Raw genomic sequence first — 14,106 nt, forward strand, 5'->3', positions numbered from 1 at the left:
CCGCACCTAAAAGAAAACATGGAATTTCTGCAGCAGTGCGACCAAATTGGTGACGAATGCAAAGAGATGGACAATATGAATTATGGCTTAGAAGAAGGTGTGGACTGCGGACTTTGGCAACCAGACAACTGAAGGGAGATCGGATTTGGGCGTATAAGGTAATGAAGGGACTGAGTAAAATGGGTGAGGAAGGGCAGTTCTCCCTCCTGGGAGAGACACGGACCAGGGGCCGCAAATACAAAATATCGGGAACAACAGAAGGTTGGACCTCATCGAGTCGAACATTACAACACGTTGCCTCGCAGTGTGGTGTGCCTGGCTGAATTCAAAGCACAGTTCGATGGTTACTTTATGCCGAATGATAACAGAACAAATATTCTTTTGTGTCGCTTATTTTATTTTATGTTGTTATTATTATTTGCTTTTTTTTTTGCTGATGCAGAAAAAGTTATTTTCCTTGCATTGTTCGGCCTTACAAATACTAAAGTGAAAATTCTTTCTCTCACTCATCACCTTGGCGCACTATAGCCACAGATGCCGATGCGCCTAATAAATCCCCAAGCAAGCAAGCAAACAAACAAACAAACAAAGGACACTCATCACTTCAGATCCACCGTACGATCGCGCCAGTAACTCCAACTTGTTCCGCCCTGTGAAGCAACCCGAGTTGCTGATGTGTCTGAAATCCAACAACTTCATATAGCAGCCTACTGTGAGGGACATCAAAAACTTTACCGAATTCCAGATCGTATATTGTCAAAATTGTTATGGGCATCATCCAATTGCTTAATGGTTGCATCATGGTCATTTACAAGATTAATCAGCCAAGGTCTCGCCTTAATGAACCCCAGCTGAACGTACCGAAGACCTCGTTCTTGTCCAGATTCACCTAATAATAAATAATTATTACTTATAAATAATTATCACTCAATAATAATAATAAATAACAGACATAATTTATTTCAGTTTCTGTCAACCAAGCTAGCCATGCTGATAAAAATGTTCCTCATAAGCTATGTAGAGTTCCTCAAGCCGAAACTTAATTCACGAAGCTTTCATTATGGAACACCATTATATCTGGGAACAGTTTCAGACATTTTGTTCTATCTGAATTCTAAGGGAAGCTGGTAGAACCAGCATACGCTAGTTCTACCTGCTTCGTGGCACCAAAGTATTCCGTACCGGTTGATCCATTTCTGGGGGTGCATTAGGAGATGCAACTCTTGAAATAGCATCACACACTTAAGTGTCTGAATTTTGTGTGCAGAAGACCTTTATGGCAAAAGTCATAAAACCATCGATTGTTTGAGCACCAAATTTTTCCTTCGAATTTGTCCACATGTGAGTAACATGAGCGGTATATCGACACTTACGGAATATGTATTGCTGATCATTCATTGGATGAAGGTTTCTGGATGGTTGAGCAGTTGGCAATTGATGGATTTCTTCATTTCGTGGCTGGATACGAGCAAATTTCCAAGCAGAAGAGAAAAACACCAGTGAATATGAAAGTTGAAAAAAGAAGAACAAGCTCAGGAGCACAGGTTTTGAAAATAAGTGGAGAAAAGCACCATTAGGAGCTATAGCTTTCTTGGCATCAGGATTGTTCATAATTCTTCTAAAAAAAATCCTTTTGGATATTGGAAAAAATTCTAATGGACAATGGAGCCCTCGTGGATATCACAGTTGGTAGGATCGCCGTCCTCCCCACACCGCGTTGAAAAGATCTCAGTTCGAGTCCCGTGGAATTTTTATAGGCCCTTTTTCATAACGTGGCTAAGTTGGTGGGGTCTGAGGCGAGGGTAGCGTGGTTTTTCTCCCGGTCAACTCGGGAGAAAAAACCAACTTCGTCCAGCAAACTGAAAATCGACCACAGACACCCGCAGTTTACAGACAACATACATGGAGCAATAAGGACTTAGTCGCTGATGGGCATAAAAACCAATACGACAACAACAATAGACAATGGTGGCGTTGAGTGGAGTGCATTTGTTAAGGCATAGCGTTTGGATTGGGGCCGCTTTGGTACAAAATTTACAGAGATCATTCATTAAAGAATTAAAAGCATGATTCTAGTAAGTCGCCTTTATCTTTGGTTATGGATACAATAAAACCATTGTTTTTAAAAGAGGTGGGAGTAGAAATGAGCAAAAATCAATAGTTTCAGTAAGAGATCAGAGCGTTTGGACAAGAAGCACGTTTTCTACACTTAGCCTGTTCAAAATGCAGTTTGGACTGATTAAAAACTGCTTTACAATTGTTGCGAGCGAGCTTTGGTGTAGGCAGAAAATGAACCTGGACACTGTATTTGGATATAACCAATTGCGATATGCAACATTCTTATCTTAAACGACCTTAACAATTATTTGAAAACCAAAGTTTACATAAAAGACAGACTGCAGGGTGGAGTTTGGAATAAAGGATTCCATCCCTAAAAGAATAATTTCACTGACACTATCTGATTAAATATTAATATCAGAAGATTTGAAACGGTAATCCGACCAAGGAAAAGAAGAATACAAACCTCACAGATAAGGTTTATGCATTCTTACAATATCGAACAACAGAGTGCTGAGGAATTGGAGAAGACTCAATCGCCAAGTTGTGATATGAGGAGCCTAGAAGACCATTCATCTTGACCTGCATTTGGAAGGGTTTTTAATGAGCAAAAGAGTGTGGCTAGGAGTGTTTGGTATTAAAACCAGAAAGCTAAGTATCTGCTCACCGAAAATTGATTCAGCCCCGCATGACTCAAAGGTGGGCGAATAAAACTCCATCAACTCCACTTAGTAGCGCGCTTACATAGCTAAGAAGTCTTCGGCGATTTTTTCCGTCTAACACTATCAAGATGTACAACGATCTTCAAAGTAGACTCAGAAAGGCTTTGCACAGAGAAGAAGTAGATGATGGAAGTTTTTCCGAATGTGTTACTCCACTCATGAATGCTGCGAGTAAATGAAGGCCACAGCAGAAAACAGAACGCAGAAAGTGAGCTGAATTTGGGAAGACAAACTGAATGTGTATTATTTCAGCATTGGCGCTTCTGTTATTTTTGTTACGCTGTTTCGCTGCAAACAGGTCGTGTACACGTGAACATTCTTAAATGTTTCCTTTAATTTTTGTAAAATTTACAAATTATTCTTTAAATGTAAATTCAAAAGAACAATCTGCGCGCGACCATCAGTAATTGCAAAGGCCTCAGCATCTCGACCAGCTGAGTCCTTTTCACTAAATAACAAAATCCAGCCGGAGTTGTGAACATTAAAATTACCAAAAAGGAAAATTAGCTGACAGGAAAGTTGGATTGGAGAAAGTGAAGTTGCAAAGACAGGAAGTCAAAGAGCTGCAGATTGGTGGTGATGGAGGCAACGGATGAATTTGACAGAAGGTGTCGTATGTCGTAGAGAGATTCGAGTCAGAGAAGATCGGAAAAGAGGAAATTCCATATTATTGAGTCTCTGACAGGGAATATCGGAATGGACATACTCACAAGTACCACCTTTGAGGCCAAAGGAACCGTACAGCGAATAATTCGGACAAGTGGGACGAGCACTGGTTGAATTAAGGGATATTTGGATTTCTGTCAGAAAAAGGTTTACGGGATTTGTCAAACTGTAAGTGTGAATGGACATCGCTGAGATCGGACACGAGCCCACGAATTCGTGAAATGAACGAGGAAGTGGTCGGAAGGTTCGGATGTTTTTTCAAATAAGTTTGTTCCGTTCGTTTGAGAGTCTGCGCGGATAGCACCGTGGTATCGTCACCGTCCTCCCAACCCCGGGTGGAAAAGGCCCAGGTTCGAATCCGTCGATGACGCGAGGAACTTGAGTGGGCTTTTTTCTCTCCGTGGCTGAGTTAGTCGGTCTCAGGCGTAGGTTTTTTTCGTCTAGAAAAGTGGTGGGCAAATCGACCAGAGAACACAGCAATTTACAGACATGCGTATACGAATATGTGTAAGAAATTACGGGTGGCCCTAATATTTGAATTTGTTATTGAGTATTGTTATTAAATATTGAGTATTCGTGCAGTATTCAGTAGTAAGAAAAGGTGGAGAGGACACGTTGTATAAAAGATATGAAATTTTTGGTGGTATACGCAGAACGTCTTATACCCCGAAGAATATCTCTTTGAAGAATATTTTTATTAAAAAAAAGAAAACGTCTGTTTAACATAACTCGACTTCCTAATGTGGCCTGGACAAATGTGTTTTCTCTCCCTCCCCCAGAACATTACAATTACTCGGTGTCCCTGTAGTCATTAAGTGGCAGAGAAGAGGCGGAGAGACTACACGCAAGTGCTGATCCGGATGCCCCCTGAAGAGTTAAGTTGCCACGACGAAAACCGTTTCGAAATGTAAAGAAGGTTGGGTTTTGCCGCGATGCCCATCGTAACTTCAAAAAGACATCGAAATGATAGATGGAAGGAAAGAAACCTTTCTCCCGGATATTTGTCTAGGGGATGCTTAAAAGTTGAAATATAATTTTCGGATTTTTATTAGCGCTAATGAATAAAAAATGAATGCAGAAATAAATTAATACGACGTAATTTGAAACAATTATTGAAATCGTCAAACACTCCCCCCACTTCCCCCCCATTTCCTCTGCACGTAATCTTGGCTAAATTCCCAAAAAGTATCTTTTTTTTTTAATTGTTTGATACGTTTAAATTTTAAAGAAGCAAAAATTTAAACGGCGAGTGGGGGCCCACTGATTCCTGCCGAAGCTTCTCCGTTAGTTTTTACATAACGAAAGCACCCCCCCCTCTTCGCCATCTCCGCTTCAGCCCCAACCCAACTTTCGTCTTTGTCTCCCTTTTCCCGGGGGGGGCCTCCAATTCAGGTCGCCCGAATTCCTCATCCGTTAATTGTGAGGAACATTTTGTGGGAATTATCTCCCAAAGTTCTGATTGGTCCCTTTAGTGTTAGCGTGTGAAGTACGAGGCTTTGCGCTGCACCACTCGAAGAACAGATTCCCTTTTTCTTTTTTTTTTTTTTTTAACTTCGTGTTTCGGGCTCGCAAAATTATTAAGAAGTTTCTGACGGACGTTTTCCTTTGACTTTTTGCCGCAAACATCCAGAGAGCACCCTTTCGTCGGGGCGCAGCAGTCCCACCTTTGAAAAAAAGATATTTTGAACAGCGCTCATTATCAAATTTGTTATCACCTGGCTGGAATGAGAAGGGCAGTTGAGGAATATATTTGCGACCCGATGCTCGGTCCACTTGACCGCCCTGCACTTTCTGTTGGAATATTCGCGGGCCGCAATCTTTGATTATAAACGAGGGGCCACTTTAAAACCCAGAAAGAAAAAAAACGTGCGACCTTGGAGTGGCAGCGGTAATTTTAGAAATCACGTGTTGGAACTTTAACAACTCCGGTAGTAGTAAAGTGCAAGAAATGAGTGAATCGCCATCTGTCGAATCCTCCCCATTTGGAATGGCAGCGATTCCTAATGGGGAGTTCGTTGAAATGGGCTTCGGCATTCTTTTCTTATCCAACAAATCCAGAGTGGATTTCGCCAAGGCCCTCCGTCGCTGTGAATTCCCATAAAAGAATTTGCGTCGATTAATTAAGAAAAGAGGGCGGAAAAGAGATTCGTCCCCTCGATGAATGTCGTAGAAAATTGCTCCCCTTCGAGTTCTTTTTAAAATAGTTGAAGCTCAGTTGCCAGTTGACCGTAGTTTACTGTTGCGGTCCAACTTCGATGTACACGAATGATAAATTGGGCACTGGACCTTTTAAACTGATCTGGCACAAGTTGTCCGTATTTGCAGGTCTTCAGCAGGCCGCAAAATTGTCGAATCATTCCCACCCGGACTTTTTTGTTAATCGTTTAAGGGCTTCAGAAAATGTTTCTTTTTTATGAATATTTGAGGGAAAGAAAGTGGAACGTGTTGAAAGACTCCGTTCAATGGTGTCCCTCAGCCCTTCGTTCTGTTTTTGCGGTATTCGTGTCTGCGATTCGACATACCTGGTTCTCCCGCATGTAGTTCCAACACCAATTCGTTGGACCAATCCGTGCGTAGCAGTAACTGAACTGTTCCCATCCGCGCTTAATACCCTCTGATGATTACAGAACTGTGCACAATGACCACAAAAGAGTGCAGCGTTAGTCTTGTGTGTGTTGTCTGATCGTTAAGTTTATTTTGGCCACTTTGCTACCAGGAAGGGGTATTCGCGAAGAAAGCGGCCTCTTAATAGTCGTCCGTGCCACGAGGAGGCGGGCCCCAACTGTGCACGTAGTGGCCATTCCAAAAGGACTAATCTAAAGGTCTCGCATCCACCGGAAGGCCGAAGCCAATCGCCTGTGAATGCGGCATTAGCAAAAATAAAGAAATAAAACAAATAAATAATAAAGAAATAAAAAGAAAGAGAGAGAGAAAGAAAAAAAGAATAAGAAATACAGCAAAAATAAAATAATAGTTAAAAACAATATTAATAGAAAGAGAAGAATACGAATAAATGTTTTGTATTTACGCAAAAATAATATTCCGAAGTAGCAAAAAATGAAGCCGAACATTTAAGCGGAAAGCGATGACACAACGTGACACTCCCTTTCCGGGGGGGGGGGGGGGAGAAGTTTTCAAACAGAAGACGCGCCGCTGCTTCCCGAGCTGGTGCATTCACGAGCGATAAACGTTTCACGGCGAAAACTGGTTTCGGGCGTAAAGAGCAGGGGACGAGCGTGGGAATCGTTTCCCTCGCACTCGGTGGCGCCAAATTATCTCCAAACGGAAAGCGGCGATTGCCCGGAAGAAGAGGGTGCTCTCGTCACTTCACCGCACGGGTCAAAGGTTTCGGGATTTTGTTGCGGGTGAAACGAAAATTGAACGCGGCCACGGCGGGCGACTTTGCGAGGGATGCCTTTGAACGCGGATGCCGCACTCTCCGCCGGAAAGCTGCACGCATGCGCAGTTACCCGCTGCTGTCGGGATTGACGAGCATTTCCTGCCAAGTCACCGTAATCTCGAGCATCTCCTTTGCCCTTCGAATGACGCACGCAACGCATAAAGGCCGTTAAGAATAGCGAAGGAACTGCGACCTTCGCCAATTGCCGGACAGAGTTACGACCGGACAACTTTATCTTCTGCACACTCTTACGGAACAAAAGAGAAACAAACAAAACACAAACAAAACTCGCGCTACGCAACCACCTCCCTTTCTTGCACCATTTGTGCCATTCGCAATTTGAATAATGTTAAAAACAAGACTCTCTCTCTCTCTCTCTTTTTCTTTCTCTCTCTCTCTCTCTCTCTCTCTCTCTCTTTTTCTTTCTCTCTCTCTCTCTCTCTCTCTCTCTCTTTTTCTTTCTCTCTCTCTCTCTCTCTCTCTCTCTCTCAAGCATCGCCAGTGATTATAGAAATCCAGTTAAAAAAAAAAAAAAAAAAAAAAAACGAACAGCAGAATCCGTTTAATAAAATCGTTCACTTTAAACGAGGGCCCCCCCCTCCGCGTAATGAAGCAGAACGGCGTTCGGGGAATTCCCGTCAGATCTCCGTAATTAAAAGGCAGTTCCGAAGCTTCACGACAAATGAAGTGCGATGCTTTCGGCGAGGGGGCCCCGCAGGTTAGATGAACTGAAACCCGACCTGAATTTAAACTGATTGGGTGTTCAGGAGAGGCGGGGAGGGGAGGCGATGCTTCTCATCAACACCCGAGGTCCAGGAATCCGGCGGAGAATGGTATACATTCAGTTGCAATTAAAAAGGCTGAGGTGGGGGCCCCTGCATCAAAATCTGGAAGGAGCAGCACACGCTTCTTGATCAGACCGGGGTTCGGGCCCGTCACCACCAAATACAGAGGATGCGGAAAGGTCAGGGAATGACCACCGCATATCCCCTGAGCAATATGCTCCTAAAAACCAAATAACATAACATAACCATGTCTGGAAACTTCATTTTAGGCAGGATCTGCTGGAACGAGATTGGGGAGAGGAACAAAAGGGTGCTCTTATCAAAAAAGGCTTCGGATCTGCAAATTGCGGGGCCCCAGCGAGGCGATCTGATTGAATGGATTGAGCAAGCTCGAAATGCTGTTGGGAACCTTCCTCTGTTTCAAAGTAAGCTCACCAGGGGGCATAATTTAAAATCGAGACACGATGGTTGGAGGGTAGAGTGCGGAGGTTTAATCTGTATAGGTCGGGGAAGACCTATACAGATTAATCGAGCGGTTGCGCAGGTGCTGTGCGATTTTTTTTTTTTTTTTTCTGACGCTTATTTGCCAGTAACTGACGAGAGCATCTCTGCAGGAAACCCTCGGACTGGACAATATTTCTCCCCGAAGAGGACACGCATTTCTGCAACACCCCGAAGAAGAGGTCGATAATTATCTGTCAGTGAGTTTGACTTCTCCGCTCGATGTTGTTCTTGTTCAGTTTTCGACGCAGCGGTACCTTCGCCCACATTGCACCGTTCAGTACGTCCGTACTGTGGCCGCTGACCAAGTCGGCCACGGTGGAAAAAAGACCCTCGAATTCCTCTTGTCATCGACGGGATTCGAACTCGGGTCTTTTCCATCGGGTGTGGGACAATACGATCTGCGCTACCCACGAGGACCCTTCTTTGGTAGAGAAATCGTGAAGTCATTGGATGACGGTAGCCACTCGGGATCATCTCGAGAAGGATGGGACCTCCAATAGATCTCAGCATGGATTCGTCAATTTACTACGATGCGGCCATTAAACATTTCTTCGATGCACGTAACAATTTCGACATCATTTGTGCGCTTTTAATGCGGAAAGGCTGCTGCATAAACTGGACAAAGATGGAGTCGGTGGTATGATCGGACGCTAGATTGCTCAAACACGGGAGACACAAAAGATAATCGTAAATGGCAATGTTCGGGGTAGACCACTGGGATCTGCCATGAACCGGCCTTCGGACGTCTTCTATTTCTGTTTTCATGAATGAAATCATATTACTTTCTGTCAATATTTTTGTAAAAACCAGCAGTTTCAGTTTTCTTCATTGATTTCACGCGTTTGTGCGTCTCACTTATTGGCAACTCAATCCAGTGTTCGACAGGCCGCTGCCCACAGGTGAACTTGAGATCCAATCTTCTCTTATCCCCTCAGATTTTGTATTTGATGGTCGGTGGTGAGATCGGACGCTAGACTGCGGTCGTACAGTTGCATTTGCATATTTTGTTCTGCCTTCTGTTATACGCCAGTTTTCTGACATTGTTACAAGGTCAAACTGCAATTTGTCAAATAAATAAAAAATTAACGGAATGTCCTAGATGAACTGTCAAAGTTTCCGATTGTTTGCTGGTGATTACGGTGAGTATAGCGTTAAACAATTCGAACCGGGCCATCTTCACGCTTCAGAAACAATTGGTTTCTCATGTGGTCTGAAAATATCAACTTGAACTTAATGTCTGCAAAAATGGAAGATTATGCATTTGGATAACGCAAATTCTGGAGTCACATATAAGTCGGGGGTGAGGAAGAGGATCTAAAGATGGTTCCAAGAAGAAGACGACCCAGTCTGACACTACATTTTTTTGTATACAGTTTAAACAGGAAGGCACGTGGTGTCCTGGCCACGATTTATAGAACCTTTGCTAACAGGGAGAAGGATGCAGTCCCTCTTTGTAAGGTGAAGGTTAGAGCGTGGTTGAAATGTTCTATTCGTGTCTGGAGACCGCAACTAAAACAAGACAGAACTTATGAGGGCTCGGATAAGGGCAGCCAGATAGGTGACGAGTGCAAATCGATGCACATCAGAAGAATGGCTTAGAAAGCTGGAGTGCACAGTTTGCAACGTAAGAGGAGATCTGATTGGGATGTACGAGGCACTGAAGGGATTGGGTGAGGAAGATCTGTTCTTCCTCCTGAGAGAGACCTGAACCAAGGGCCACAAATACAAAATCTGAGGGGATAAGAGAAGATTGGATCTCAAGTTCACTTGTGGGCAGCGGCCTGTCGAACACTGGATTGAGTTGCCATCCAACGTGGTGGAGTCATAGAATGTTTAAAGCACAACTGGATTGCATATCTTCTGGTAATGGATGTACTATGAATATTTCACTTTCTTTTATTATTTCATTTTATGTTTTGGCTCATGCCGAATGATGCCTTTCCTCGACCTTCTTTATTCTGACTTGCAAAATGAAATGGGCGGCCCAGAACAGAATTCCGGATGAGTGCATACGAAGGCGAAAATGGGGCGGAATAGTGCGCCTTCAAGGAGTTGCAGCAGCTTTCCAAGAGGGGCTCATGTGCGCCAATTCGTCCGTGTCACAGTCTTCGGCGCGTACTTCTTATTGCTAGCGGCGCGTGCAGGAGGGAAGTCGGTGACCTTGTTGCAGTGAATGCCGAAGAGGTTCAAAAATAATTCGATCGCTGCGAAATACTGCACGACGCATTCGGTGCTGGAATGGAAGCGACACGCAGTCTGGGGGGCTACATTTTAAACGAGCCGCCATTTCCGGTCCACACGCAACTATGCCCACTGAGGCGCCATCTGGAGAGATTTTGTCGCATTCGTTTACAAAATGAGATGGGATCGTGGACTGAAGGAGGAACCGTCTGTGAAGAAACAGATTTAACAATTAAAAGAGCGCATTCCCTTTGGGCACGTGCATTACGTGTTTGATAGAATAGCGCTCCCACCAACAAGAATTTAAAACAGAAGACTGCGTGTCGCTGCGCAGGATGACGATACTTCACTGGCGAGTCCTCTCCCTGCTGGCAAATAAAAGGATCGTTTACCGCCAATGATGTCCCTCCCGACATCATTCACAGGGGGGCAGTATTAGTATTAGTAACGGCCGCATGGTGCAAGGAAGCCTATGGCTTTTGCTGCACCAGCCAAAAAAAAAAAAAAAAAAAAAAATCCGAACAAAACAATAATAAAAACAAAGATAAATAATAATAATTAATAAAAAAAAAAAAAAAAAGTAAAAAAAAAATTCTTCGAGGAATACATTTTTAGTTCGTGTAGGGGCCCTGCTGGACACGAATACTGCGGTTCAGTGTCAGATTCAGTTGTTATCGTAAAAGGGACTTTAATTAAAACCTCGATCGGCAGAAGCTGAAAGAACTGAAGAAGCTGAAGATGGTTGATTTACAGCTTTCTAAAGGTGGTTTTGAGACGAGAGAAAAAAAAAAGTAGTAAAAAGTTAAACCGATTTTATTCCACGTACTCTGCGCAGACAGCTGGACATTAAAACGCAGAGGGGTTGCAACTTTTAGCACTGAGCCCGTCTTGCTTGAATTTTGCACAACTCTCTGCCTCGGCCACATTTGCGGCAACTTATTCGCAAACTGCCCTCGAGTAAATGTTCACTTAATTATAACCCTGTGTAAGTGTGTCTGTTGTCGTCTAATTTTGATTTTTTTTTTTTTTTTTCAGCTGTGGGTGCTTCCGAGCCTGTTGGGGATGGTGTTTCTCATCAAACAGTCGAGCAGCAGTTCGCAGTACCTCAGCGCGATAATCTACGGCATATCCCTGGTGGCCCTGTTCACGGTGTCCACCATGTTCCACTCCGTCTTCTACGTCCGCCGGTTTGGGTAAGTTTTCTCTCTTTCTTTTCTTTTCGCTTTTCTCGTTCCAGAATGCCCCCGTCTCGGTTGACCCCACCCGTTACGTTCAGATCCATCAGAGGACGATTCGTCGTTGTCTGTCCGTTATTTCGCACAAGGAATCGCCCCGGGGGGTTGGGGAACGGCTTACGAATGTACAACCTGTGGTACCTCTTCACATTGATCGTTGCGAGTAGCGGAGATTTACGAGTCTAGGGTGTTCCCCCTTGCCGCTGTTTTAAAATCGGGGACTCGTTTTCAGATTTTGAAACGGCGGCAAGGATGGGGGGATAAACACCCTAAGAGTAAGATGGGTCGTAGCAGTTGAAGTCCACACTTCGGCGCCATAGAGTATGACCGGATAGACACATATCTTAATATACATGCACCCAACAACCTGGTCATGGACGTGCATGACTTGTTGTTTAATCATCCACCAGAGTCAACAGAACTTTATTTGCAAGTAGTCTATGTGCGGTAGAAAGGAGAGCTTTCGATCAAAAATAACGGCCAGATCTGTATGTTGTTGGACGGCAGAAATCGCGGATCCTCTTAAAATGGGCTGCACTATTGTTGGGCTTAGTTTGAGAGAGGAAAGTAAACTGCTTTGACTTCTCAGGATTGATGTGAAGTCCGAAACCGGAGAGGAAGACCTCAAGGTTCCGGATTTTCTGTAGGATTAAGGCATTGATGTATTCAGCAGTGTCTCCAGGGCTGAATGGAGTAAACAGTTTTATGTCATCAGCAAAGGTGAAGATATCAGTTCGGCCTGTCACAAATGGCACGAGAACAGGACTCCGGCTTGTGGGACTCCAGCTGTAGTCCTGGAGTAGCGCAGATTGCCATCACGAACAATAATGGTCCTGTTCTGAAGCATTGTCTGAATAAAGCAGAGCACGTCTCCACCAATGAGGTAATACTCACGTGGTAGCCTTGCCAACGCGTGAACGGATACAGAATCAAATGCTGCCTGGACGTCGATATACGCAACGGTGATCTTAGATACTAAACTTAGATCTCGGGTCCAACAGGCTAGAAAACAGTTTCAGCGGCACAGACACTTATCTGAGGCTGATGTCACTGTCTATAAAAATGCATGCCGGGATTTGCGCAAACGATTCCACAAAGAAATTGAGGAAGCAAAGAATTCCTGTTGGCAAAGCTCTGTTCGTGATACCAGTAATTCTGATTCGTGGGGTCTTCTTTATAGGATATCTAGAAATAAAATATTATGCAGAGATAGATACAACACCGTGATGGTTGGTGAACAAGAAACACAGGATTGGACGTCGACGGTTGAGACCATTGTTTCTAAACTTTCCCCCAGGGATTCTCTTGAAAGTGACTCCTTTGAGCGAGAACAAACACGCCATGATAACGCCTTATATGCTGGGTGGTCGGATACAGTGCCTTTCACACTTGTTGATTTAGGACTGGCTATTGCAAAATTAAACCTACATTAAATGCGCAGGCTTGGACTTGTTGGAAAATCTAGTTTTGGCCAAGTTTTTTGAACTTCTTCCTCAAATTTTATTGATTCTTATGAACAACTATTTACAAGTGACTCGTGAACAAATGAATGGGTTTTCCCCAGGCAATAAACCAGGGAAATTCAAACCTGACCCACCAGCATACCGGCCAATATCTTTGTTAGCAAATATGGGTAAATTGTTCGAGCGGCTTCTCGCAATTAGAATTCAGAATCTTCTAGAGGAAAATCAGCTCGCATGCAATTGTCGATTTGGCTTCAAAAAAGGATGTTCAATCGACGATGTCATCAACTCCCTAACATATTAAATTCAACTTCAAAATACGTAATAGTTGTGTTCATTGACTTCGAGGGCGCCTTCGAATCACTATGGTGGGAAAACGTCCTCAGGTCGTTGCGTGAAGCCAACTGCAATAACTACATTTATCGAGTGATCAGATCATACTTCAGCGATAGATTAATTAAGGTCTATGCAGGGCACTTAACCTATTCCTCAATTGTTTCCAGAGGATGCCCCCAGGGGTAGGTATTGGGATCTCTCCTCTGGAACGCAGTGCTGGACCAGTGGTGGTCATAGATCACGGGGACACTCTGAAAATAGCTTATGCCGACGATCTGGTTATCGGAGTGGGAGGACAGTCAAGGAGGGTAATTGAGAACGGATCCACATTTTCACAGTGGAGCATTTTCACAGTGAAGATGAGGCATCTCTGTTCCATCTTCACTGGCAATCGTTCCAGACCGAGAGCCGTGGCTATCGCTGTAGTTCGCTGCAGTGGTGACTTCCACTGAGACTTCCACGTGGTCCATTTAAGTAACCAAAACTCAGCTGCATGTAGTGGCTTTAGCGTAGTTTTGGTCGCAGAACACCAAATTTCTGCTCCGTAGAGGATGCGTTGCAAAATGACGGTCTGGATGTACCTTTTGGTAGTGCCTGGGTTTATGACGTACAGAAGGTGCTGTTTCGCCATCCAGCGATTGCGGCTCATTTGAAGGCGAAGTTCAAGTTGGTAGTTGAAGCGTAACTTCGCGTCGAAGATCACCCCGAGGTCACAATGTTTTGCTACACTGTAGCATGCAAGCAGATTGCGTGGAT

General features: G+C 44.0%; 1 protein-coding gene across 1 annotated transcript in view; it reads left to right on the forward strand.

Moving 5' to 3' along the window:
- The window catches only part of LOC150076631 (monocyte to macrophage differentiation factor 2-like), a 104,421-nt gene that overhangs the window by 50,610 nt on the left and 39,705 nt on the right, over positions 1-14,106 (forward strand). The window contains exon 3 of the mRNA XM_090386207.1: positions 11,352-11,509. Within this exon, the coding sequence (XP_090242333.1) occupies positions 11,352-11,509 (158 nt within the window). The remainder of the gene's footprint in view (positions 1-11,351; positions 11,510-14,106) is intronic.

The sequence above is a fragment of the Mastigoproctus giganteus genome, chromosome 12 (assembly GCF_048544385.1).
Source record: "Mastigoproctus giganteus isolate SK-2022 chromosome 12, ASM4854438v1, whole genome shotgun sequence".
NCBI classification, from domain to species: Eukaryota; Metazoa; Arthropoda; class Arachnida; order Uropygi; family Thelyphonidae; genus Mastigoproctus; species Mastigoproctus giganteus.